This window comes from Rhinichthys klamathensis, unplaced genomic scaffold (genome assembly GCF_029890125.1).
Source record: "Rhinichthys klamathensis goyatoka isolate OS25496 unplaced genomic scaffold, OSU_Roscu_1.1 h1tg000209l_1, whole genome shotgun sequence".
NCBI classification, from domain to species: Eukaryota; Metazoa; Chordata; class Actinopteri; order Cypriniformes; family Leuciscidae; genus Rhinichthys; species Rhinichthys klamathensis.
Window position 1 is genome coordinate 1318761 of NW_026606734.1, and position 23546 is coordinate 1342306.

Below are 23546 nucleotides of genomic sequence, written 5' to 3' on the forward strand. Positions count from 1 at the left end.
TTCCGCATATTTCATAGGAGCAACTGAATGAGAATGAATGTGTTTCTCTTCATGGCAAATAATGATACATCTCAGTTTGCGCTGCGCGTGTATCAGTCCTTCAGTGGAAACGCAGATCACGACCGTCTCTCATGTAGGCTCTAACAGTTTGTTTAGGTCTTCAGTAGACATTGTGTCTTTTGTGGAAAAAAATAATTTAATTTGTATTTCATTTAACAAGACATTGCTTTGTAACCTTGACTCCCCATGTGTGGAACCAGTCATGACAAATACTCAACTGTCTTCGAAAGGGTGAGACTTATATATTGTAAATTGAGTCTGCATTGTTTCGTTAATACCTTATGTAAAATAGCATGCTTTAAATAAATATTTTGTTTAACAAAACAAATTGACGTTTTTAAAAAGAATTAATTCGTGCTGAATTAATTGCCAAAGTTTAATACCTACTAGTAATTACACAAACCTTAATAAAAATTTGAGGAAAGTGCATTGCGCTATTTTTAGAGGCCCACCAGATGGCGCTAATGGTGATATTTAAGAACCAAATTCCGAATCCGGAAGCTATGAACAAAATGGTCAAACCACTATCAATAACCTCATTAGTTAATCTCTTCTTTTCTGTGTTTTGTCCAGCATGGATCCAGTGGGAGTGAATTCAATAGAGACTGCAGCTCTAGGGAGACCCTTCCAGCTGGGGATGCTGTATGACCTCAGGAGAGATGCTCTCGTACCAGGTGCTCAACCACTGTTCAACAATCTGTGAAGGTTTAATGAATGATTTGAGTAAAATTACTTATGAGATTGTAGTAAAGAACCTACAATATAAAAAATAATTTGGCTATATCAGAATCAGAAAGAGCTTTATTGCCAGATATGTTTGCACATACAAGGGATTTGTTTTAGTGATAGAGCTTCCACAGCACAAACAGAAAGACAGTGACAGCACACAGATAATAAAAATAATAAAAATAGAGTAAATTGGAAATAACGATATGCAAAAAAAAAAAAAAAAATACACAATATACAAAATTAGACAATAGACATATATGTATGGACAGGTATGTAAAAATGCAAGGAAATGTAAATAATATGTATGGTGTGTCAAATAAATAAATAAATGTATAAATAGTGTTGTGTACAGTATTGCACATGTTTATTGCCAAGTGGGGGCATTGGCTGTTCATGAGATGGATTGCCTGAGGAAAGAAACTGTTCCTACGCCTGGCCGTTCTGGTGCTCAATGCTCTGTAGCGCCAGTTCAAAGAGTAACTGCCTGGTGTGAGGTAGAGGTTTGCACGGGCTTTAAACTGAAGCCTGAACCCGGCCCGTACCCGAAATCATTTAACCTGACCCGACTCAAATACGGTTATATTTTAAGCCTGAACCCGAGGTCCGATTCTCACAGTAAGTACTTTTTTTACTTTCTTTTTTGCAATATGCTGTGTTGAATGATTGCTTGCAACAATAATTAAACAAAAAGGTTTCACCGCCGCCGTCCTCCTCTGATTGAGGTGTTGTGACTGAAATAGTGCGCCCCGGAGCACGTCCGCAAAACAGTTTTTAAAATGGTATTTGATAAAATAAAAATGATTCATATATCTTTTTATAAAAAAATTGTTTGCGTAGGCCTACTTTCTCTCTCGCTTGCTCTTATTTGCAATCACAACACAGCAAGCAGGCAAGCAAATGGCACACAAACTATATATATGTATAGAGTTTTTTCTTAGTTACAAACCCGGTTTCGGGTCGGGTTCGGGTTGTTTAATGAATAGCCTCAGGTTCGGGTAGCAGACCTCTAGTGTGAAGGGTCCAGTTTAAGTGGAACTCCCACTTCAGGTCGTGAGAGATGCTGGTGCTCAGGAACCTGAATGACTGAATGTGTTTCTCCTGAAGTCCACAATCATCTCCACTGTTTTGAGCGTGTTAAGCTCTAGGTTGCAATAATTGCACAAGACAGCCAGCTCTTTAACCTCCAGTCTGTAAGCAGACTCATCACCACCAATGAGTGTGGTGTTGTCTGCAAACTTCAGGAGTTTGAGAGAGGGGTCTTTAGCGGTGCAGTCGTTGGTGTAGAGGGAGAAGAGCAGTGGGAAAGAACGCACCCCTAGGGGGCGCCAGTGCTGATTATGCAAGTGCTGGATGAGAATTTCCCCAACCTCACTAGCTGCTGCATGTCTGATCCACTGACAGATGGAGGTGGGCAAAAAGAGCTGGGTTAATTTGAACAGGAGGAGGTTTGGGAGGATGGTGTTGCAGGCCGAGCTGAAGTCCACAAACAGGATCCTCACAGAAGTCCCTGGTTTGTCGAGATGTTGTAGGATATAATGCAGTCCCATGTTGACTGCATCATCCACAGACCTGTTTCCTCATATGCAAACTGCAGGGGGTCCAGCAAGGGTCCAGTAATGTCCCTCAGGCAGGCCAGCACCAGTCTTTCAAATTACTTTTTTTCCCCGAAGAGACAGAAACAGCTCATTGTACAGCTCATCTCATCCGCTGAGCTGTAAAAGGCTGTAGAAGAGTTGGGCTTGGAGTGGTCGGCCCACAGCTGCCTCGATGAATGGTTCCTGCAGCCGGGGCACCGCCAACCCTGTTCTTCCCAGAAGTCCATGAATAACTACTCAGCATGCGTCCATTATTATTCTTCATCTGCCGTCACCTCGGTTGATGGCATGGAAGAAAAAGTGTAAACCAACCTTCCCTCTTTGGAAGAGGCCGTCTTCACGTACCTCTACCCACCCACAGCCCTCGGTGGAAGACCAAGGCCGGCTCATCTCTTTTCCCTCCATCGGGTCTATTTGGTTCTGCAGTTGATGGCTTTGCAGTCGTTGCAGGCGATGCACCACTTCTTACTGAAGCGGACCAGTTCTTCCTCTGCCTTGAGTCGCTCTAAGCCGTCATCGACTCAGCAGCATGTCAAGTCTCCTGCACCCGCTCAGCCCCAGGCCAAAGTGTAACCTAAGGTGAAGCAGCTCTTCCGTCCAGCTAAGCGCTATCCGCTTCCTAGGTGTCAGGGACCACCCCCTAGGCTGGAGCTGGATCCCAAGCAGCCCTGATGTTTCGGGCATGAAGAGGAGGAGGTTGAGTCCTGCCAAGGCCAGACCACCCCCAAAGCGACCATGTGTTTACCTCCAAACCCCCTGTTCAGTTCCCGGATCCGTGTCGGATTGTGTTTTAGAAATAATCAGAGCCATAGAGAGAAAGAGTTGCGACACTCCCATAGACCGCCATAGGAACTTTGGAATGCGGAAGTAACGCGTGTCGTGGAGCAGCCGATAGTTCCAAACACTGATAGTTCCAGCATTGAACCCCATTCATTTTCAGTGCTTCCGAAGTACGCTCGCTGGTAAATTAATGAAATTACTGTATTTTTTTACTTTTACACACATTAGCCGACCTCTCGTGAATCTAGTCTGTAGTTATATTTTATGTAGCCAGTTTTAGTAAATGTTTATTGGAAGATAATAGGTTAATTGCAGCGATAGCTTACGTGACCAACACTTCACTAACTAACTTACTTACGGTAACTGATGTATATAATATATAATATTTGTAATAAAATTGTATATGTATGTATATATATATATATATATAGCCTATATATATTATTATACACACACACACACTTCATTTATTTAAATGGGTTAGGGTTATGCGTGCTTATATGTATTTAGGAACATAGTTAATTCACTCATTAACTATCTCTCCGGTTTAATTTTATGAAGAATAGTTTTCGGTTGAATATTTACCGAACATTGCTGTATATAGTCGTTGCTTTCTACGTTATGGGAGCAGTCTATTTCCCTCCTAAATCATTCATTTGTACATGCACAGCGTAATTATTTATATTTTATGTTGGTTGGAGTTCTGAACGGACTGCAGACCTCTTTGCGTGATCACGAAGCGGAATTTATAAGCAAGACAACATGACATCATGACTTTGCGTAAACATACACGCCACTTTCAATTCAAGTGGCGTGCTATCTATACGCATTTTGAGCTATCCGCGTGTGTGTCCACGCCGAAATCTTTTGCGTGTATGTCTACGCCATTAAACGTCCGAGTGATTCCGCGTGTATGCGTACGCCGTTAAATGTCCGAGCGAAACGAAGCAAAATCTATATCTACATCTGTGGAGCGATATTTCTTTTCCTAGGATGGTAGGAGAAGACTCATAAATGGTATTAACCCCAGTGACGGGTAGGTTTAGGGACGGGGTTGGGGTAGGTCATATATTTATATATACATAATACAGTAATATAACGTTAAGTCAAAGGCGTTGATAAACACGCTGAAAAGCGATTATGCGTGTTGATAGCACGCCAAAAATGGAAATACGAATTGGCGTGTCATACATACGCCATTTCATGAGATCAGTCTGAGCAAGATCACGGGAATCAATAGCCTAATACAGCCCAGTTGTGCTAAAATAAATATCATGAGACGTCCATCATCAGATGAATGACATGGAAAAGTTAAGTTAGAGCCGCTAAAGCCAGTGCTACTACCCATGCGAACATGAACACTAGCGTTTCCCTCCAAAAAATATAGCCTAAAACTTATCTAAGTTGTCACCCTGCCTCTCCAAATGCAAAACTGACATTAACAAAATGCAATAACAGCTTAAAAAGTACTTGGCTGTGTGTTTTATTTTATATCTACCGTTTAATAATGCAATCGCTGCTGTCTGTCCATAGAAGAACATGACAGCCAGCGTATGTTTTGGAACTATTGGGGATTACATGAACCACGTGACAGCCGTCGCGGCGACATCAAAGCGTGTCGCAACTCTTTCTCATGGCTCTGGAAATAATCAAACAGGGCTATTCGGTCCAGTTCTCCTCCAGCCCACAACCACAATTTATGTGATAATCCACAAATGTTGCTTATATTTAGCGATTCACCTGTCATTTATGTAAATAAATATAAAAATAAATAAATAAATAAATGGAAGAGAATGACCAATGGGGCAAGCATTTTTTTTTTTTGGTATTACTCTGCTGGGAGAAAATGAAGGTTGCCTTGAAGGGGCAGATTAAATTGCTGTTTTATTAATGTATAAAGTATTTAGTTATAAATTGTTTATTTTTCTCCATTACAGGAATCAGACTTTGGAGTAACGAGCAGAACATAAGCACTAAACCCCAAATCAATACAGTTTTCACAGTCACCGCTTCAGACTCGATTGAGGAAAAGTCTAGATTGCTGAATATTGATGGATGTCTGAAACTGAGTGTTTTAGGAGGACTCATCAGTGTAACTGGAGCTGCTAATTATCTCAAGGACACCAAGAGATCATTCAACCAACAGAGACTGACATTACATTATCATTCAACCTCTAAGTTTGAAGAACTGATCATGAACCACTTTGCTTCTGGAGACATGGCTCACTATGACGATGGCGTCGCCACACATGTAGTGACCGCAGTGCTGTACGGAGCAGACGCATGCTTTGTTTTTGATAGAAACGTTTTATCAGATGAGGACAAGAGAGTGATAGACGTAGATGTAGAAGCTGTCTTTGGGAAGCTAATCAGCATTTCAGCCGGTGCAAACATTAATCTGAATGACAGTCTGAAGACCGCAGCCCAAAAATTCAAGTGTACATTTTATGGCGACTTCCAGCTATCACGTAACCCGACCACTTTTGAAGATGCTATGAAGGTTTTTGAAGATCTTCCAAAACTGCTGGGAGAAAACAAAGAGCTTGCGGTTCCTCTGAGAGTTTGGCTTTATCCTTTGGACAAACTTTTCTCAAGAGTTGTAAAGTTTCAACATGAAATCAGCACAGGTTTAAGCTCAGATCTTGAATCAGTAATTGAGAGTTTGAATACGACTGAGATGAAATGCAGTGATCTTCTGACAGACACGCCAGCTTCCACATTTACTGCATTTCATGACAAAATCAATGAGATGAAGAAAAACTGCTACCAGTGCAGATTGAGTCTCATGAAGAAACTCGGCTCGCTCTTACCAAAGATCCGTGGAAAATTCATAGTGGACACAGCATTGATCGATCTTCTACGAGATCATGAGGAATCTCCATTTGAAAGAAGCGCTCTTGAACAATGGCTGAAAGAGAAAGAGGAAGAATCTAACATTATTAAAGCATTGCTCACACAACTGAACGACTCAGGAGCAATGGTAGAAAACAACCTCAATAAAAATCTAATGAATCTGGAAGTTAAACATTTGGTCAGCTACACTTTCACATCATTGAGCTGGACAGATGTGCTGCTTTCTGAACAAAAGACCTTCCTGAGTTCTTCAACGAAAGGAAAAAATGAGGAGAAACCCGAACACAAGACTTGGCTCACGCCTGACACCCAAAAGACGATGAGGAACAACCTGAGGGTATTTAAACACTTGATTGATTTAAACAACAGCAAATCAGTCAAATTCATTGTTGCATCAAAAGAAATGAAAAATAATCCAGGTTCCTGCATTCTCCTGTATGAAAATGAATCTAATGAAGCTGTTTGCTTCACTCCTCCATCAAAACCAGACTGTCCGATCATTGAAGATGTCAGATATAGACAAGTGGATCTGAAAGTGTCTCCACCGGGTCCTGCTACAGAGGAGCTCAAATTACTGTACAAAATGAAGGAAGAGAAAGACTGGACATCTCAAACTGTGTCAAAGAACCAGGACACAGTTACTCTGACTGATCTCAGACCAGATACTGAGTACAATATTAAATGTGCAGCGGTGGGAAAACTCGACTACACCGTAGAGAGTGATGTGACGCGTCTCACAGTCATAAACCAGAATCTCCTCAAGGCCAAAGAGTCTGCTATCAAAAATCTCAGTTGGATTGAAAACAAGTGCAATTTACTTTTGGAAAACATCAAGGAAACAACTTTTAGTGCACTTCATAAGAAAATACAAGATATGCTGCAAAACTGCCAAACGTATCGACAAGATTTCAGTGACCGAATTAAATCTGTGATCCAGTCAGTTAAAGCTTGTGAGAAAGAGTCTTGTGCTCTGATGGATCTTCTTCAAGCTCATGATGAGTCTCCATTCAGTGAAAAGAGTCTGAAAGAGTGGATCACGGTGAAAGAAGAAGAATTAAACACCGTTAATGAGTTTCTTAGACAGTTAATGGACTTTGGAGCCGAAGTGAACACAAGCTTGGACTCGTATTTGTCTGATATTCAGGTGGAGAATGTGTTTTGTTACACTTTCAGTTCTCTTGAGCAGCCGGATGAGTTGCTTAATGAACAAGAAAATTACATGAATCCTCAAATGATGAGAAATCCTCAGAAGAAACCTGATGTGGCGTCTCAATCATGGCTCACTGGAAGCATCCGGGAGAAAATGAGAGAACATTTGAAAATATTTAAGGAGCTGATGACTTCATATAGCAGTCAGAGCAAATTTATGGTTTTCATAAAAGAGCATGAAAAGCATCCAGGTTCCTGCATTCTTCTGTATGAAAATGGATGTAATGAATCTGTTTGCTTCACTCCTCCATCAAAACCAGACTGTCCGATCACTGTCCAACAGGTCAGATATAAGCAAGTGGTTCTGAAAGTGTCTCCACCGGGTCCTGCTACAGAGGAGTTCAAATTACTGTACAAAATGAAGGAAGAGAAAGACTGGACATCTCAAACTGTGTCAAAGAACCAGGACACAGTTACTCTGACTGATCTCAGACCAGATACTGAGTACAATATTAAATGTGCAGCGGTGGGGAAACTCGACTACATCACTGAATCTGATGTCACCACAGTTACCACAAAGGTATGATGTACATTCATGAAATATCATAAAACACTGTTATTCTTATCTTGAGCCTTTTCACGTGACTTGTACCCTCAAACACAATCACTGTTCTTGTTCATGAGAAGCATTGCTGATAGAATCTCATTAAAGGGCAATTTTAGGTTTCTATTGTAGGTGACCAGGTAAACTAGCCTCACAGAAGACGTTTTTTGAAGTATACAAAACAGAAATCATTACATCAATCGAATCTGTCATTTAGCATATGCGGGGAAATGGCAAATAATAAATGTATAATGCTTATACCTTTTCTTGGTTGAGTTAGTGTGAAAGGGCCTTTATTATATCAGGGATGTTGGTGAACATTTTATAATTTGATGATGATTTCAAAATATGAGATTGTACAAAATGTGTGCATGAACATCTTTATTGTTATTGTGTTTTTATGCTTTATATACAGAACAAAAATGATCTTATCAAGAAAAGCATCTTAATCAAAGATGGAAATCCTGCTCGATATCGTCTGCAAACAAAGACATACAATTTGGATCAATCTGAACCATACAGAAAAATGACCTTTGGAGAGAGAGACAAAACCAAACCCCATAAAACCATTCTGATGTTGGGAGAAACAGGAACAGGAAAAACAACCCTAATCAACACTATGATCAACTACATGTTAGATGTTCAGAGAGAAGACAAGGTTTGGTTTGAGATCACAGATGATCAGAGTAACCGAACATCAGTTCACAGTCAGACCTCCATCATCACTGTTTATGGGTTTTATCCACAAGAGAGTAAAACTGATCTAACAATCATCAACACACCAGGATATGGAGACACTCGTGGAGTTAATCTTGATAAACAGATCGCTGAGAGTTTGTGTAGCTTAATCAAATCTGCAGGAATCAATGAAATACATGCAGTGTGTCTGGTGATTATGGCACAACAACATCGACTCTCTGACAGACAAATATACATATTTGATGCTGTTCAGTCTTTATTTGGGAGAGATATTGCTGAAAACATCATCTTGCTCTTCACACACTCAGATGGAATGCCTCCTAGAAATGCCCTGACGGCTGTTAAAGAGGCTAAAATCAAGTGTGCAGTGAATGACAAGAATCAGCCGGTGTTTTTCCTGTTTAATAACCGTCAGTCAGACACTGATGATGAAGAAGATGATGATGATGGAGAATACTATGAACAGAGGCTGAAACAATCATGGGATCTCAGTTTTAAAGGAATGACGCAATTGTTCAAATTTCTTGACAACATAAAACCAAAATCCTTAAATATGACTCAAGATGTGTTACAACAACGGAAACAGTTGGAGGCAAATATCTCTAATCTACAGTCACGAGTTCTCATGACAGAACTAAAGCAAAAAGAGCTGAAACAAAGTCAAGAAGCTCTGAAGCAGAACAAGCAAGATGTAGAAGACAATAAAGACTTTGAGTATGAAGTTGACGTGGCCTACAAAGAGAAGGTTGATATTGATCCTTCTCTAGCCAGCATGGCCACATGCTGCACAATCTGTGAGGAGAACTGTCATTATCCAGGATGCTGGTGGATCAAGAATCTCTCATGGTGCAGTGTGATGAAAGATGATCACTGTACAGTGTGCACAAATAAATGCCACTACAAAGAACACGTCAAAGGAGCAAAAATATATGAAACAAAGACAAAGAAGGAGAAGAGAACATATGAAGAGTTAAAGAAGAAATATAATGACAGAATTGGGGATGGTGAGTATTTGGTCAAGAAGCTGGAAGAAGAACTGCACGAATTAGAGAAAGAGAAAGTAAAGCTGGTGATTGAAGCTTTTCACTGTGTGGAAACTCTGGAGAAGATCGCACTCAACACTGATTCTCTGAACACATTTCAGCATGTTGATTTTCTAAATGAGAAGCTGAAGGAAATAAATGAGCCTGAAAAGGCTGAAATACTGGAAAACATCAAGAAGAGAGCAGGAGAAAAAAATAGAGCTCTGGGAATCATAAAAATAATTCATAATTATTTTTAAATGCAACTTAACATCTGTGGTCACACATTAAGGTTTGCTTGTGAAAAGCATGAGCATTTGCTGGTTTTCCACCAACACCAACACCAGCATGCTGCCCCTATATGTTTTTTTTAAACGGTCCTAAGAAATCTCTGTAATTTTCTCATTTTTAAGTTGCTTTGTAACAGCATCTGTTTAGCAAATGTCAAATGCTATAATGATTTTTGTAATTTCCTGCTATAGTATTATTTATTTATTTTTCAAAGAATAGCCCACAACAAATTCAACAAATCAACAAATTCATATATTTTGGAAAATGATGTGCATTTTAACGTCCACTGGAGGCCATATGAGAAAATTATGAGTATTATCCTTCATGAAACAGGGAAAGACAATTGTGTTATGGCTTTAATAAAAACTACTGGACTTATAAATCTGGACTTATGATATTTTAGGGGCTCACAGGTTTATTGCTCCAAACTTGTAATAAAAATATGCTAAAAGAATGAATATGAAACTTGTATCACATTTGTCTCTTTATTAATAAATTAATTTAATTAGTTTCCTGGTTATTTATTTGTGCTCAATAAGACACCTTCCTGAAGATTTTAACACATTTCTTAAAGCTACAACTGCACATTCAAAACCACAAAAATCATTGACCAAACACTTTATTCAAAACTACATTATTGTTATTCTAATTCAACGTTTACTTCAAATGGCTCTCAAAATCATCCAGACTCTCTGAACACCCATTACACACAGGGAGATTGAAAAATAAGATCATAACCTCATACGTGGTTTTCAGAGAAACTGTTTTGAACTTTATAATCAGCACAAATTACAGAAAGTTTGACGTTTAAAATAACATTTTAAACAACTTCTGAATTTACAGTTTTCCTTATATTGTTTAATTATATCATAAATCATTAATTATTACTTTCCACTATAAGTTTGGATTTGAATTAACCTGACATCCAACGTCAACATTTGACTGAATGTTCAGTAGATCGTGCAGATGTCAGAATAGTGTGTCTCATCTCCACTAGTGTGTGTTGTGTTGGTCAGTATCAGTATGTGAATCATCCCGTCCCACTTTGTCTGTCTCTTAAAATATCCCACAGCAGCTGAAACAGTAGAGTAGTGGTCTGTAGGGCCAGTTGCATAACCATGTTAAGACTGTCTTTAAAGGAACCCGCCACCGTTTTTTGGTGAAGCACAGACGAAGCACTGCAACTTCCTTCAACATACCGGCGTGACCTGAACCGAATATCTTCGATATCTCTGTGCCCAAGTAGCAGTGCTTCGCCTGTGCTTCACCCCAATATAGTCCCAAGTCAATATCTGCCTAGGAAATCGCCTAGTCTTTATCTGCATTGCTATTTGTACCCGTGAATATGCAGGCCACAAGAAGTAATTCGTTTTTTTATTATCACTTTTACTCACGACATGCTATCCGGCAACAAAGGATTCCATTCATTATGCTATGCTAAGCTAAGCTAGCGGCGGCGCTGCCAAACTAAGACAATGCATGCACTGAGACAAAAAATGTCATAATTGTGTGTTAGTAGGCAAAGTGCTAAGGGTGTTTCCATAGTATGAAGGTAAACAACATGACATCATGACTTTGCGTAAACATACACGCCACTTTCAATTCAAGTGGCGTGCTATCTATACGCATTTTGAGCTATCCGCGTGTATGTCCACGCCGAAATCTTTTGCGTGTATGTCTACGCCATTAAATGTCCGAGTGATTCCGCGTGTATGTGTACGCCGTTAAATGTCCGAGCGAAACGAAGCAAAATCTATATCTACATCTGTGGAGCGATATTTCTTTTCCTAGGATGGTAGGAGAAGACTCATAAATGGTATTAACCCCAGTGACGGGTAGGTTTAGGGACGGGGTTGGGGTAGGTCATATATTTATATATACATAATACAGTAATATAACGTTAAGTCAAAGGCGTTGATAAACACGCTGAAAAGCGATTATGCGTGTTGATAGCACGCCAAAAATGGAAATACGAATTGGCGTGTCATACATACGCCATTTCATGAGATCAGTCTGAGGTAAAAGAGTAGCAATACTCGAGAGCACGTATGTGAATTTGAGAACTTGTAGGCCTACAATACATATTCGTACTTGTATGTGAACATTTACACTCACAGCTCCAATGTGAAAACCGGTCAAATAAAAATCTGAAGTTGAATGTTGAAATTTGCACTCGCAGATAATAGTCACAAACCTGTATTCTGAATTTGAAGCTGCAGACAAGTAGTCACAAATGTGTAAAATGCCATTCACAGAAATACAGTCACAAACATGTAATATTTGCATTTATTCTTACATTCACATTCGCAATACAACCTCGAGTAGGCACTTGCAACTTCTCAAATCTGTCACTGCAAATTCAAATTTCGTGCCTTGACTTTTGCGACTCTTTTCGCGATATATGAGGTGCAAAACTAACTTATGCACTTGTATTGCAGCCGGGTTCTGGGCAAGATGGCGTGTTGATCAGTCGCTCGCTTTAGAGTCGGAAGAAAATTGTCCCGAATTTTGACTTTAAGCTTATAAAAGACACTCCAATTATTTGGAAAAGTATAATGAAGTATGATCAAACCAGCTAGACTGATATTTAAAGATGGAGACAGTGAAAAGAAGCAAGTTGCGATGAGTGCTAAGGACACAAAGATTCTAGAGCAATCTACCGACCATGACTACGCTATGGAAGTTAGCACAATCAGCAAAAGAAAAGACTCCGTGCCATCAACTCCAAGTAAGATTCCAGCCGGGAAGAAGAGCAAAACTTCTTTAAAGGAAGGTGAGGTCTCTAACTTGGCCATTTTGGAAGCCATTCAAAGTTTAGAAAAGAACTTTAATGAGCAACTGTCACAACTTCGAGAGCAAGCTAAACAGAGTAGCAGCATGGTTGCTAGCCTAGCTAAAGCGGTGCAGTTCAATGCTGAAGAAGTAATGGAATGCAAGGGGAAAATAAACGAGCTGGAAAGGTGCAGCGAATGTCTGTCCAAAGAAAACAATGAGCTTAAAGAAAGAATCTGGGAACAAGAGAGATACAAGATGAGATGGTGTTTGAAACTGAGAGGTTTATCGGAAAGAAAAGACGAGAACGTTAGAGCAGACGTCATTCAACTCTTCAGTGAGATCGCCCCCAACATGGAACGGCGGCAGCTCGAAGAAGCAATCGCCATTGTTCACAGAGTCGGCCGTAAAGAAGATAACAGAAGTAGGCACATAGTTGTTTTATTTGTCCGGAGACTTGTCAAGGAGGAGTTGTGGCGGAGATGCAAGGATTCCCTGGTGTGCAGAGAGAAAGGCGTCCGCCTCGCCGAGATGCTTCCGCTAGAGGACAGGGAGGCAAGGAAGAAACTGTGGCCGCAGATTGGACAGGCTCGTCGGGATGGAAAGCGTGCTTATTACCGCGGGCCGCACGGATACATAGAGGGTCGTCAAATTGATTAAGCAAAGAAAGGTTTGATCTACTTACACTAGGTGTAAAAGGAGTGCGTTAAAAGGACAAGGGACTTTTTTGTATTTACGAACCAGCATGAGTAAGCTTGAAGTAAGTTCTTACTGTTTTGTTTAAATAAGCTTTGAAGCAAGTTTTTACTGTTTTGTTTTTGTTTGCACTTTTTAGTTATCTTCAGTATCTCGAGCAATGTTCAATTGTTCAGTTTCCTTTGCTTCACTAAACGTGAGGGGTCTAAAAGATTTGGTCAAATGAAAGGCACTATTTTTATTTTGTAAAGGGCGAAAACCACAATGTCTATTATTACAAGAAACTCATTCTTCCCAAGAGGATGTTATGTTTTGGTCTAACCAATGGGGTGATCAAATACTGTTTAGTCATGGGACTAACAAGTCTGCTGGTGTTGCAGTTTGCTTTAATAGGTTTCCAGGTGATATAATTGCATACAGGACAGATAGTCAAGGGCATTGGCTGGTGGTCTTAAAAATTGATGGCTATTTTTTCATATTAACTTATATGGTCATAGAACCACTGCCCAAAATAAACAGATGCTTGAAGATGTTACAAACACTTTATCAGAGCTCAAAACATTTTATCCAACAGACTTTATTCTAATGGGAGGTGACTGGAATATGTCACCTGATGAATGGGAACATAGATGGCCCACTAAATTTGACAGACACCACTTTAATCATACAATTGGGGATTTTATGAATAAAAACCACCTGATAGATATTTGGAGAAGTTTAAATTTAGGAGTTAAACAATACTCCTGGTTTAAACCTAATAACACCTGTAAATCCAGGATTGACTACTGGCTCGTTGATCAATCGCTTACAGAATTTGTCTCAGACATCTTGATTTCCAAAGCCCCATTAACGGATAATTGTATTGTAGAAATTAAATTAAATCCAGTTGATAAAATAAGTAAAAATAAAAGCTACTGGAAATTTAACTCCGGTCTGTTAAAAAATAAAGAGTATTGTACAAAGATAAAAGAAATAATAATTGAAACTGAAAATAATGAGACAATTGATAGTTTTTGTAATAAATGGGAATTTGTAAAATATAGAATTCGAGAATGTTCTATTAAGGTTAGCAAGGAGATTGCCAGGGAAAAACGAAGTGAATCTGTTTCAGGAAATTAGTAAATACTGTGATAAGACAGAATTAAACAGTGAAGAAAGAAGCAAATAATTGATATTGCAAGTCAAATTAGATGACATGTTTAGCAAAAGAGCTCAAGGTGCGTTTGTGAGATCACGAGCAAAGTGGATAGAGGAAGGAGAAAAAAACACCTCATATTTCAGTAATTTAGAGAAGAGAAGACAGGAAAATAAGGCAATATCAAGTTTACTGATAAATGGAGTAGAGTGCAAGGACAATAAAACCATGGAAAATTCAGCTTTTACATTTTATAATAATCTTTACACCTCTGCATATTCCCAACTAGATTCCTCAAATTTTTAAAAAGAAATAAAGGACTTCATACCCAAGATTGATGTTTCGTCTAAAGAATTTTGTGAGTCCGATTTAAGAGTAGAAGAATTGGATGACGTGAGCTTGAAATTGTCATTGAATAAATCTCCGGGTACCGACGGGCTCACTGCCGAGTTTTATTCTTTTGTAAAGAAATCAGACATTTATTATTTAAGGCAATTCAAGAATGCATATTGAAGAATGAATTAATGACAAGCATGAAACAAGGCCTAATAATACTTATTCCTAAACATGGCAAAGATAAAAGATTGTTAGATAATTTAAGACCAATTACACTTCTTAACATTGATTATAAGTTGTTATCGGGAATTATTGCAGCTAGGATGAAAAAATGCCTACCACAGATCATAAATGAAACTCAGTCTGGCTTTCTTGCTGGAAGATCTATCCATAATAACATACGATTGGTACTATAGACTTGATCGAGTACAGTCTTACATTGGTAGAACATGGTTTTATTGTATTTTTAGATTTTTACAAAGCTTTTGATTCAGTTGAACACCCCTTTATTTTAGAAACTTTAAACATTTTGGTTTTGGACAGAAATTCTCAAATTTAATTAGTCTACTCTACATAATGATATTAACAGCTGTGTATCTCTGGAGCACGGCACATGCTCACGATTCACAGTTAAGAGGGGCATTAGACAAGCTGCAACAGCTCTCCTTTATTATTTATAATGGTCACTGAACTATTGTCTATTAGAATTAGAATGAACAATTCTGATGGCTTCAACATCCTGGGAAAGCATATCATAATAAGTCAGTTTGCGGACGACACAACTTTATTTCTAAAAGACAAAAGGCAAATTTCCAGAGCGTTAGATTCAATCAGTCAGTTCTCAAAGGCATCAGGTGTTAAATTGAACACTAATAAATGTGAAATCCTAGCTTGTTTTATTCTTGCTCTTAGACACTGTTTATTTGTAAATTTTTACCTCTTATATCCATTTTACAATGCTTTGATGGAGTGAACATAGGCTATGATGTAACGATGAAAGGTTATTGGCAATACACAAACACACAAACAAAAAAAATTGATATGAAATGTCACCTCTGACCCAAGCACAAAGTTTATTATCATTTTTTTCAAAGGGAAATTAATTAAAATGTTCAATGGTAAACAGCATTATTTTCCTCTAAATCACATGATCAAGAGGGCGTTTCCCTCAGTATCCTGTAAATACCTGTTGATCTATTTACCTGCAAGATTTAAAGTCATTTGAAACCGGAAGGAACCTAAAACAGTAAGTAGCTTAATTTCACTTAATTATTACCTGATTACTGTAAAGACCCGCCCATATACAGTAATGAAAGACAACATAGCTACACAATAAAAGGACAGGATCAGCACAGATGCCTTTTCACTTTTTCATATCAGCTTCATGCTGCAGATTGATTATTCTTTGAAAAATACCCGAGATTGCTTGATGAAAACATGCAATTGTCATCGTATTTATTAAGTTTCATGTTTCATTTGTCAATGTGCCTTCGTTTCTTCTCCGTGATTCTGGACTTCCTCGTATTTTGATACTTCCGCATATTTCATAGGAGCAACTGAATGAGAATGAATGTGTTTCTCTTAATGGCAAATAATGACAAATCTCAGTTTGCGCTGCGCGTGTATCAGTCCTTCAGTGGAAACGCAGATCACGACCGTCTCTCATGTAGGCTCTAACAGTTTGTTTAGGTCTTCAGTAGACATTGTGTCTTTTGTGGAAAAAAATAATTTAATTTGTATTTCATTTAACAAGACATTGCTTTGTAACCTTGACTCCCCATGTGTGGAACCAGTCATGACAGATACTCAACTGTCTTCGAAAGGGTGAGACTTATATATTGTAAATTGAGTCTGCATTGTTTCGTTAATACCTTATGTAAAATAGCATGCTTTAAATAAATATTTTGTTTAACAAAAAAAATTGACGTTTTTAAAAAGAATTAATTCGTGCTGAATTAATTGCCAAAGTTTAATACCTACTAATTATTACACAAACCTTAATAAAAATTTGAGGAAAGTGCATTGCGCTATTTTTAGAGGCCCACCAGATGGCGCTAATGGTGATATTTAAGAACCAAATTCCGAATCGGAAGCTATGAACAAAATGGTCAAACCACTATCAATAACCTCATTAGTTAATCTCTTCTTTTCTGTGTTTTGTCCAGCATGGATCCAGTGGGAGTGAATTCAATAGAGACTGCAGCTCTAGGGAGACCCTTCCAGCTGGGGATGCTGTATGACCTCAGGAGAGATGCTCTCGTACCAGGTGATCAACCACTGTTCAACAATCTGTGAAGGTTTAATGAATGATTTGAGTAAAATTACTTATGAGATTGTAGTAAAGAACCTACAATATAAAAAATAATTTGGCTATATCAGAATCAGAAAGAGCTTTATTGCCAGATATGTTTGCACATACAAGGGATTTGTTTTAGTGATAGAGCTTCCACAGCACAAACAGAAAGACAGTGACAGCACACAGATAATAAAAATAATAAAAATAGAGTAAATGGGAAATAACGATATGCAAAAAAAATAAAAAAAAATACACAATATACAAAATTAGACAATAGACATATATGTATGGACAGGTATGTAAAAATGCAAGGAAATGTAAATAATATGTATGGTGTGTCAAATAAATGTATAAATAGTGTTGTGTACAGTATTGCACGTTTATTGCCAAATGGGGGCATTGACTGTTCATGAGATGGATTGCCTGAGGACTGTTCCTACGCCTGGCCGTTCTGGTGCTCAATGCTCTGTAGCGCCAGTTCAAAGAGTAACTGCCTGGTGTGAGGTAGAGGTTTGCACGGGCTTTAAACTGAAGCCTGAACCCGGCCCGTACCCGAAATCATTTAACCTGACCCGACTCAAATACGGTTATATTTTAAGCCTGAACCCGAGGTCCGATTCTCACAGTAAGTACTTTTTTTACTTTCTTTTTTGCAATATGCTGTGTTGAATGATTGCTTGCAACAATAATTAAACAAAAAGGTTTCACCGCCGCCGTCCTCCTCTGATTGAGGTGTTGTGACTGAAATAGTGCGCCCCGGAGCACGTCCGCAAAACAGTTTTTAAAATGGTATTTGATAAAATAAAAATGATTCATATATCTTTTTATAAAAAAATTGTTTGCGTAGGCCTACTTTCTCTCTCGCTTGCTCTTATTTGCAATCACAACACAGCAAGCAGGCAAGCAAATGGCACACAAACTATATATATGTATAGAGTTTTTTCTTAGTTACAAACCCGAACCCGACCCGGTTTCGGGTCGGGTTCGGGTTGTTTAATGAATAGCCTCAGGTTCGGGTAGCAGACCTCTAGTGTGAAGGGTCCAGTTTAAGTGGAACTCCCACTTCAGGTCGTGAGAGATGGTGGTGCTCAGGAACCTGAGTGACTGAATGTGTTTCTTCTGAAGTCCACAATCATCTCCACTGTTTTGAGCGTGTTAAGCTCTAGGTTGCAATAATTGCACAAGACAGCCAGCTCTTTAACCTCCAGTCTGTAAGCAGACTCATCATCACCAATGAGTGTGGTGTTGTCTGCAAACTTCAGGAGTTTGAGAGAGGGGTCTTTAGCGGTGCAGTCGTTGGTGTAGAGCAGGGGTAGGCAAGTTCGGTCCTAGAGAGCCGCTGTCCTGCAGAATTTAGTTCCAACCCTAATCAAACACACCTGAACAAGCTAATCAATGTCTTCAGGATTACTAAGGCTATAGGCAGGAGAGGTTTTTTCAGTGTTGGAGCCAAACTCTGCAGGATAGCGGCTCTCTAGGACCGAACTTGCCTACCCCTGGTGTAGAGGGAGAAGAGCAGTGGGAAAGAACGCACCCCTAGGGGGCGCCAGTGCTGATTATGCAAGTGCTGGATGAGAATTTCCCCAACCTCACTAGCTGCTGCATGTCTGATCCACTGACAGATGGAGGTGGGCAAAAAGAGTTTGGTTAATTTGAACAGGAGGAGGTTTGGGAGGATGGTGTTGAAGGCTGAGCTGAAGTCCACAAACAGGATCCTCACAGAAGTCCCTGGTTTGTCGAGATGTTGTAGGATATAATGCAGTCCCATGTTGACTGCATCATCCACAGACCTGTTTCCTCATATGCAAACTGCAGGGGGTCCAGCAAGGGTCCAGTAATGTCCCTCAGGCAGGCCAGCACCAGTCTTTCAAATTACTTTTTTTCCCCGAAGAGACAGAAACAGCTCATTGTACAGCTCATCTCATCCGCTGAGCTGTAAAAGGCTGTAGAAGAGTTGGGCTTGGAGTGGTCGGCCCACAGCTGCCTCGATGAATGGTTCCTGCAGCCGGGGCACCGCCAACCCTGTTCTTCCCAGAAGTCCATGAATAACTACTCAGCATGCGTCCATTATTATTCTTCATCTGCCGTCACCTCGGTTGATGGCATGGAAGAAAAAGGGTAAACCAACCTTCCCTCTTTGGAAGAGGCCGTCTTCACGTACCTCTACCCACCCACGGCCCTCGGTGGAAGACCAAGGCCGGCTCATCCCTTTTCCCTCCATCGGGTCTATTTGGTTCTGCAGTTGATGGCTTTGCAGTCGTTGCAGGCGATGCCCCACTTCTTGCTGAAGCGGGCCAGTTCTTCCTCTGCCTTGAGTCGCTCTAAGTCGTCATCGACTCGGCAGCATTTCAAGTCTCCTGCACCCGCTCAGCCACAGGCCAAAGTGTAACCTAAGGTGAAGCAGCTCTTCCGTCCAGCTAAGCGCTATCCGCTTCCTAGGTGTCAGGGACCACCCCCTAGGCTGGAGCTGGATCCCAAGCAGCCCTGATGTTTCGGGCATGAACAGGAGGAGGTTGAGTCCTGCCAAGGCCAGACCACCCCCAAAGCGACCATGTGTTTACCTCCAAACCCCCTGTTCAGTTCCCGGATCCGTGTCGGATTGTGTTTTAGAAATAATCAGAGCCATAGAGAGAAAGAGTTGCGACACTCCCATAGACCGCCATAGGAACTTTGGAATGCGGAAGTAACGCGTGTCGTGGAGCGGCCGATAGTTCCAGACACTGATAGTTCCAGCATTGAACGCCATTCATTTTCAGTGCTTCCGAAGTACCCTCGCTGGTAAATTAATGAAATTACTGTATTTTTTTACTTTTACACACATTAGCCGACCTCTCGTGAATCTAGTCTGTAGTTATATTTTATGTAGCCAGTTTTAGTAAATGTTTATTGGAAGATAATAGGTTAATTGCAGCGATAGCTTACGTGACCAACACTTCGCTAACTAACTTACTTACGGTAACCTGATGTATAATATAGAATATTTTTAATAAAATTTTATATGTATGTATATATATATATATATATATATATATATATATATATATAGCCTATATATAATATTATACATACACACACACACACACTTCATTTATTTAAATGGGTTAGGGTTATGCATATATGTGCTTATATGTATTTAGGAACATAGTTAATTCACTCATTAACTATCTCTCCGGTTTAATTTTATGAAGAATATTTTTCGGTTGAATATTTACCGAACATTGCTGTATATAGTCGTTGCTTTCTACGTTATGGGAGCAGTCTATTTCCCTCCTAAATCATTCATTTGTACATGCACAGCGTAATTATTTATATTTTATGTTGGTTGGAGTTCTGAACGGACCGCAGACCTCTTTGCGTGATCACGAAGCGGAATTTATAAGCAAGATCACGGGAATCAATAGCCTAATACAGCCCAGTTGTGCTAAAATAAATATCATGAGACGTCCATCATCAGATGAATGACATGGAAAAGTTAAGTTAGAGCCGCTAAAGCCAGTGCTACTACCCTTGCGAACATGAACACTAAGCTTTTCCCTCCAAAAATATAGCCTAAAACTTATCTAAGTTGTCACCCTGCCTCTCCAAATGCAAAACTGACATTAACAAAATGCAATAACAGCTTAAAAAGTACTTGGCTGTGTGTTTTATTTTATATCTACCGTTTAATAATGCAATCGCTGCTGTCTGTCCATAGAAGAACATGACAGCCAGCGTATGTTTTGGAACTATTGGGGCTTACATGAACCACGTGACAGCCGTCGCGGCGACATCAAAGCGTGTCGCAACTCTTTCTCATGGCTCTGGAAATAATCAAACAGGGCTATTCGCTCCAGTTCTCCTCCAGCCCACAACCACAATTTATGTGATAATCCACAAATGTTGCTTATATTTAGCGATTCACCTGTAATTTATGTAAATAAATATAAAAATAAATATAAAAATAAATGGAAGAGAATGACCAATGGGGCAAGCATTTTTTTTTTTGGTATTACTCTGCTGGGAGAAAATGAAGGTTGCCTTGAAGGGGCAGATTAAATTGCTGTTTTATTAATGTATAAAGTATTTAGTTATAAATTGTTTATTTTTCTCCATTACAGGAATCAGACTTTGGAGTAATGAGCAGAACATAAGCACTAAACCCCAAATCAATACAGTTTTCACAGTCACCGCTTCAGACTCGATTGAGGAAAAGTCTAGATTGCTCAATATTGATGGATGTCTGAAACTGAGTGTTTTAGGAGGACTCATCAGTGTAACTGGAGCTGCTAATTATCTCAAGGACACCAAGAGATCATTCAATCAACAGAGACTGACATTACATTATCATTCCACCAGTAAGTTTGAAGAACTGATCATGAACCACTTTGCTTCTGGAGACATGGCTCACTATGACGATGGCGTCGCCACACATGTAGTGACCGCAGTGCTGTACGGAGCAGACGCATGCTTTGTGTTTGATAGAAATGTTTTATCAGATGAGGACAAGAGAGTGATAGACGTAGATGTAGAAGCTGTCTTTGGGAAGCTAATCAGCATTTCAGCCGGTGCAAACATTAATCTGAATGACAATCTGAAGACCGCTGCCCAAAAATTCAAGTGTACATTTTATGGCGACTTCCAGCTATCACGTAACCCGACCACTTTTGAAGATGCTATGAAGGTTTTTGAAGATCTTCCAAAACTGCTGGGAGAAAACAAAGAGCTTGCGGTTCCTCTGAGAGTTTGGCTTTATCCTTTGGATAAACTTTTCTCAAGAGTTGTAAAGTTTCAACATGCAATCAGCATGGGTTTAAGCTCAGAAGTTGAATCAGTAATTGAGAGTTTGAGTACGACTGAGATGAAATGCAGTGATCTTCTGACAGACACGCCAGCTTCCACATTTACTGCATTTCATGACAAAATCAATGACATGAAGAAAAACTGCTACCAGTGCAGATTGAGTCTCATGAAGAAACTCGGCTCTCTCTTACCAAACATCCGTGGAAAATTCATAGAGGACACATCATTGATCGATCTTCTACGAGATCATGAGGAATCTCCATTTGAAAGAAGCGCTCTTGAACAATGGCTGAAAGAGAAAGAGGGAGAATCTGACATTATTAAAGCATTGCTCACACAACTGAATGACTCAGGAGCAATGGTAGAAAACAACCTCAAAAAAAATTTAATGAATCTGGAAGTTAAACATTTGGTCAGCTACACTTTCACATCATTGAGCTGGACAGATGTGCTGCTTTCTGAACAAAAGACCTTCCTGAGTCCTTCAACAAAAGAGAGAAATGAGGAGAAACCCGAACACAAGACTTGGCTCACGCCTGACATCCAAAAGACGATGAGGAACAACTTGAGGGTATTTAAACACTTGATTGATTTAAATAACAGCAAATCAGTCAAATTCATTATTGCATCAAAAGAAATGAAAAATAATCCAGGTTCCTGCATTCTGCTGTATGAAAATGGATCTAATGAATCTGTTTGCTTCATTTCTCCATCAAAACCAGACTGTCCAATAATTAAAGATGTCAGATATAGACAAGTGGATCTGAAAGTGTCTCCACCGGGTCCTGCTACAGAGGAGCTCAAATTACTGTACAAAATGAAGGAAGAGAAAGACTGGACATCTCAAACTGTGTCAAAGAACCAGGACACAGTTACTCTGACTGATCTCAGACCAGATACTGAGTACAATATTAAATGTGCAGCGGTGGGAAAACTCGACTACACCGTAGAGAGTGATGTGACGCGTCTCACGGTCATAAACCAGGATCTCATCAAGGCCAAAGAGTCTGCTATCATCAATCTCAGTTGGACTGAAGAAAAGTGTAGTGTACTTTTGGGAAAAAACAGGGAAACAACTTTTAGTGCACTTCATAAGAAAATACTAGATATGCTGCAAAACTGCCAAAAGTATCGACAAGATTTCAGTGACCGAATTAAATCTGTGATCCAGTCAGTTAAAGCCTGTGGGAAAGAGTCTTGTGCTCTGATGGATCTTCTTCAAGCTCATGATGAGTCTCCATTCAGTGAAAAGAGTCTGAAAGAGTGGATCACAGTAAAAGAGAATGAATTAAACACCGTTAATGAGTTTCTTCGACAGTTAATGGACTTTGGAGCCGCAGTGAACACAAGCTTGGACTCATATTTGTCTGATATTCAGGTGGAGAATGTGTTTTGTTACACTTTCAGTTCTCTTGAGCAGCCGGATGAGTTGCTTAATGAGCAAGAAAATTACATGAATCCTCAAATGATGAGAAATCCTCAGAAGAAACCTGATGTGGCGTCTCAATCATGCGCCGTGCGCACGCGCAGTGATAATTCATTTATGCAGGATTTATGCATTTTTTCGATAAACAATTTTTAAATAAATGAAAGCAATATAATTTATAAATTGCAATGTTTTTATTAAATTGTGATCACTTTAAATACAAATTCATTCATTTGCACGTTGTGTCCGAGCCCGGCCGATACATTAACTGTATGAGCCCAAGCCCGATTTAAACCCGACCATTTTTTAATACGTGGGTCGTTA

General features: G+C 39.5%; 1 protein-coding gene and 1 long non-coding RNA gene across 2 annotated transcripts; both read left to right on the forward strand.

Moving 5' to 3' along the window:
* The first annotated feature begins 255 nt into the window (after positions 1–255).
* On the forward strand, positions 256–9811 carry LOC130096936 (uncharacterized). Its single transcript, XM_056263640.1, has 4 exons — positions 256–291; positions 634–734; positions 5102–7746; positions 8186–9811. The coding sequence occupies exons 1-4, from the start codon at positions 263–265 to the stop codon at positions 9749–9751; spliced, it is 4341 nt and encodes a 1446-aa protein (XP_056119615.1). The 5' UTR covers positions 256–262; the 3' UTR covers positions 9752–9811.
* A 6692-nt stretch (positions 9812–16503) lies between these two features.
* Positions 16504–21140, forward strand: LOC130096937 (uncharacterized). Its single transcript, XR_008808244.1, has 3 exons — positions 16504–16545; positions 16887–16987; positions 21115–21140. It is a non-coding gene; the product is annotated as an uncharacterized LOC130096937 (long non-coding RNA).
* The last annotated feature ends 2406 nt before the right edge of the window (positions 21141–23546 follow it).

Excerpts from the sequence above, each read along its gene's own strand:
- LOC130096936 (XM_056263640.1), top strand. The coding sequence starts at position 263 with ATGACAAATACTCAACTGTCTTCGAAAGG. Across the intron at positions 292-633 it reads ACTCAACTGTCTTCGAAAGG|CATGGATCCAGTGGGAGTGA; the intron begins GTGAGACTTATA and ends TGTTTTGTCCAG. Across the intron at positions 7,747-8,185 it reads TCACCACAGTTACCACAAAG|AACAAAAATGATCTTATCAA; the intron begins GTATGATGTACA and ends CTTTATATACAG.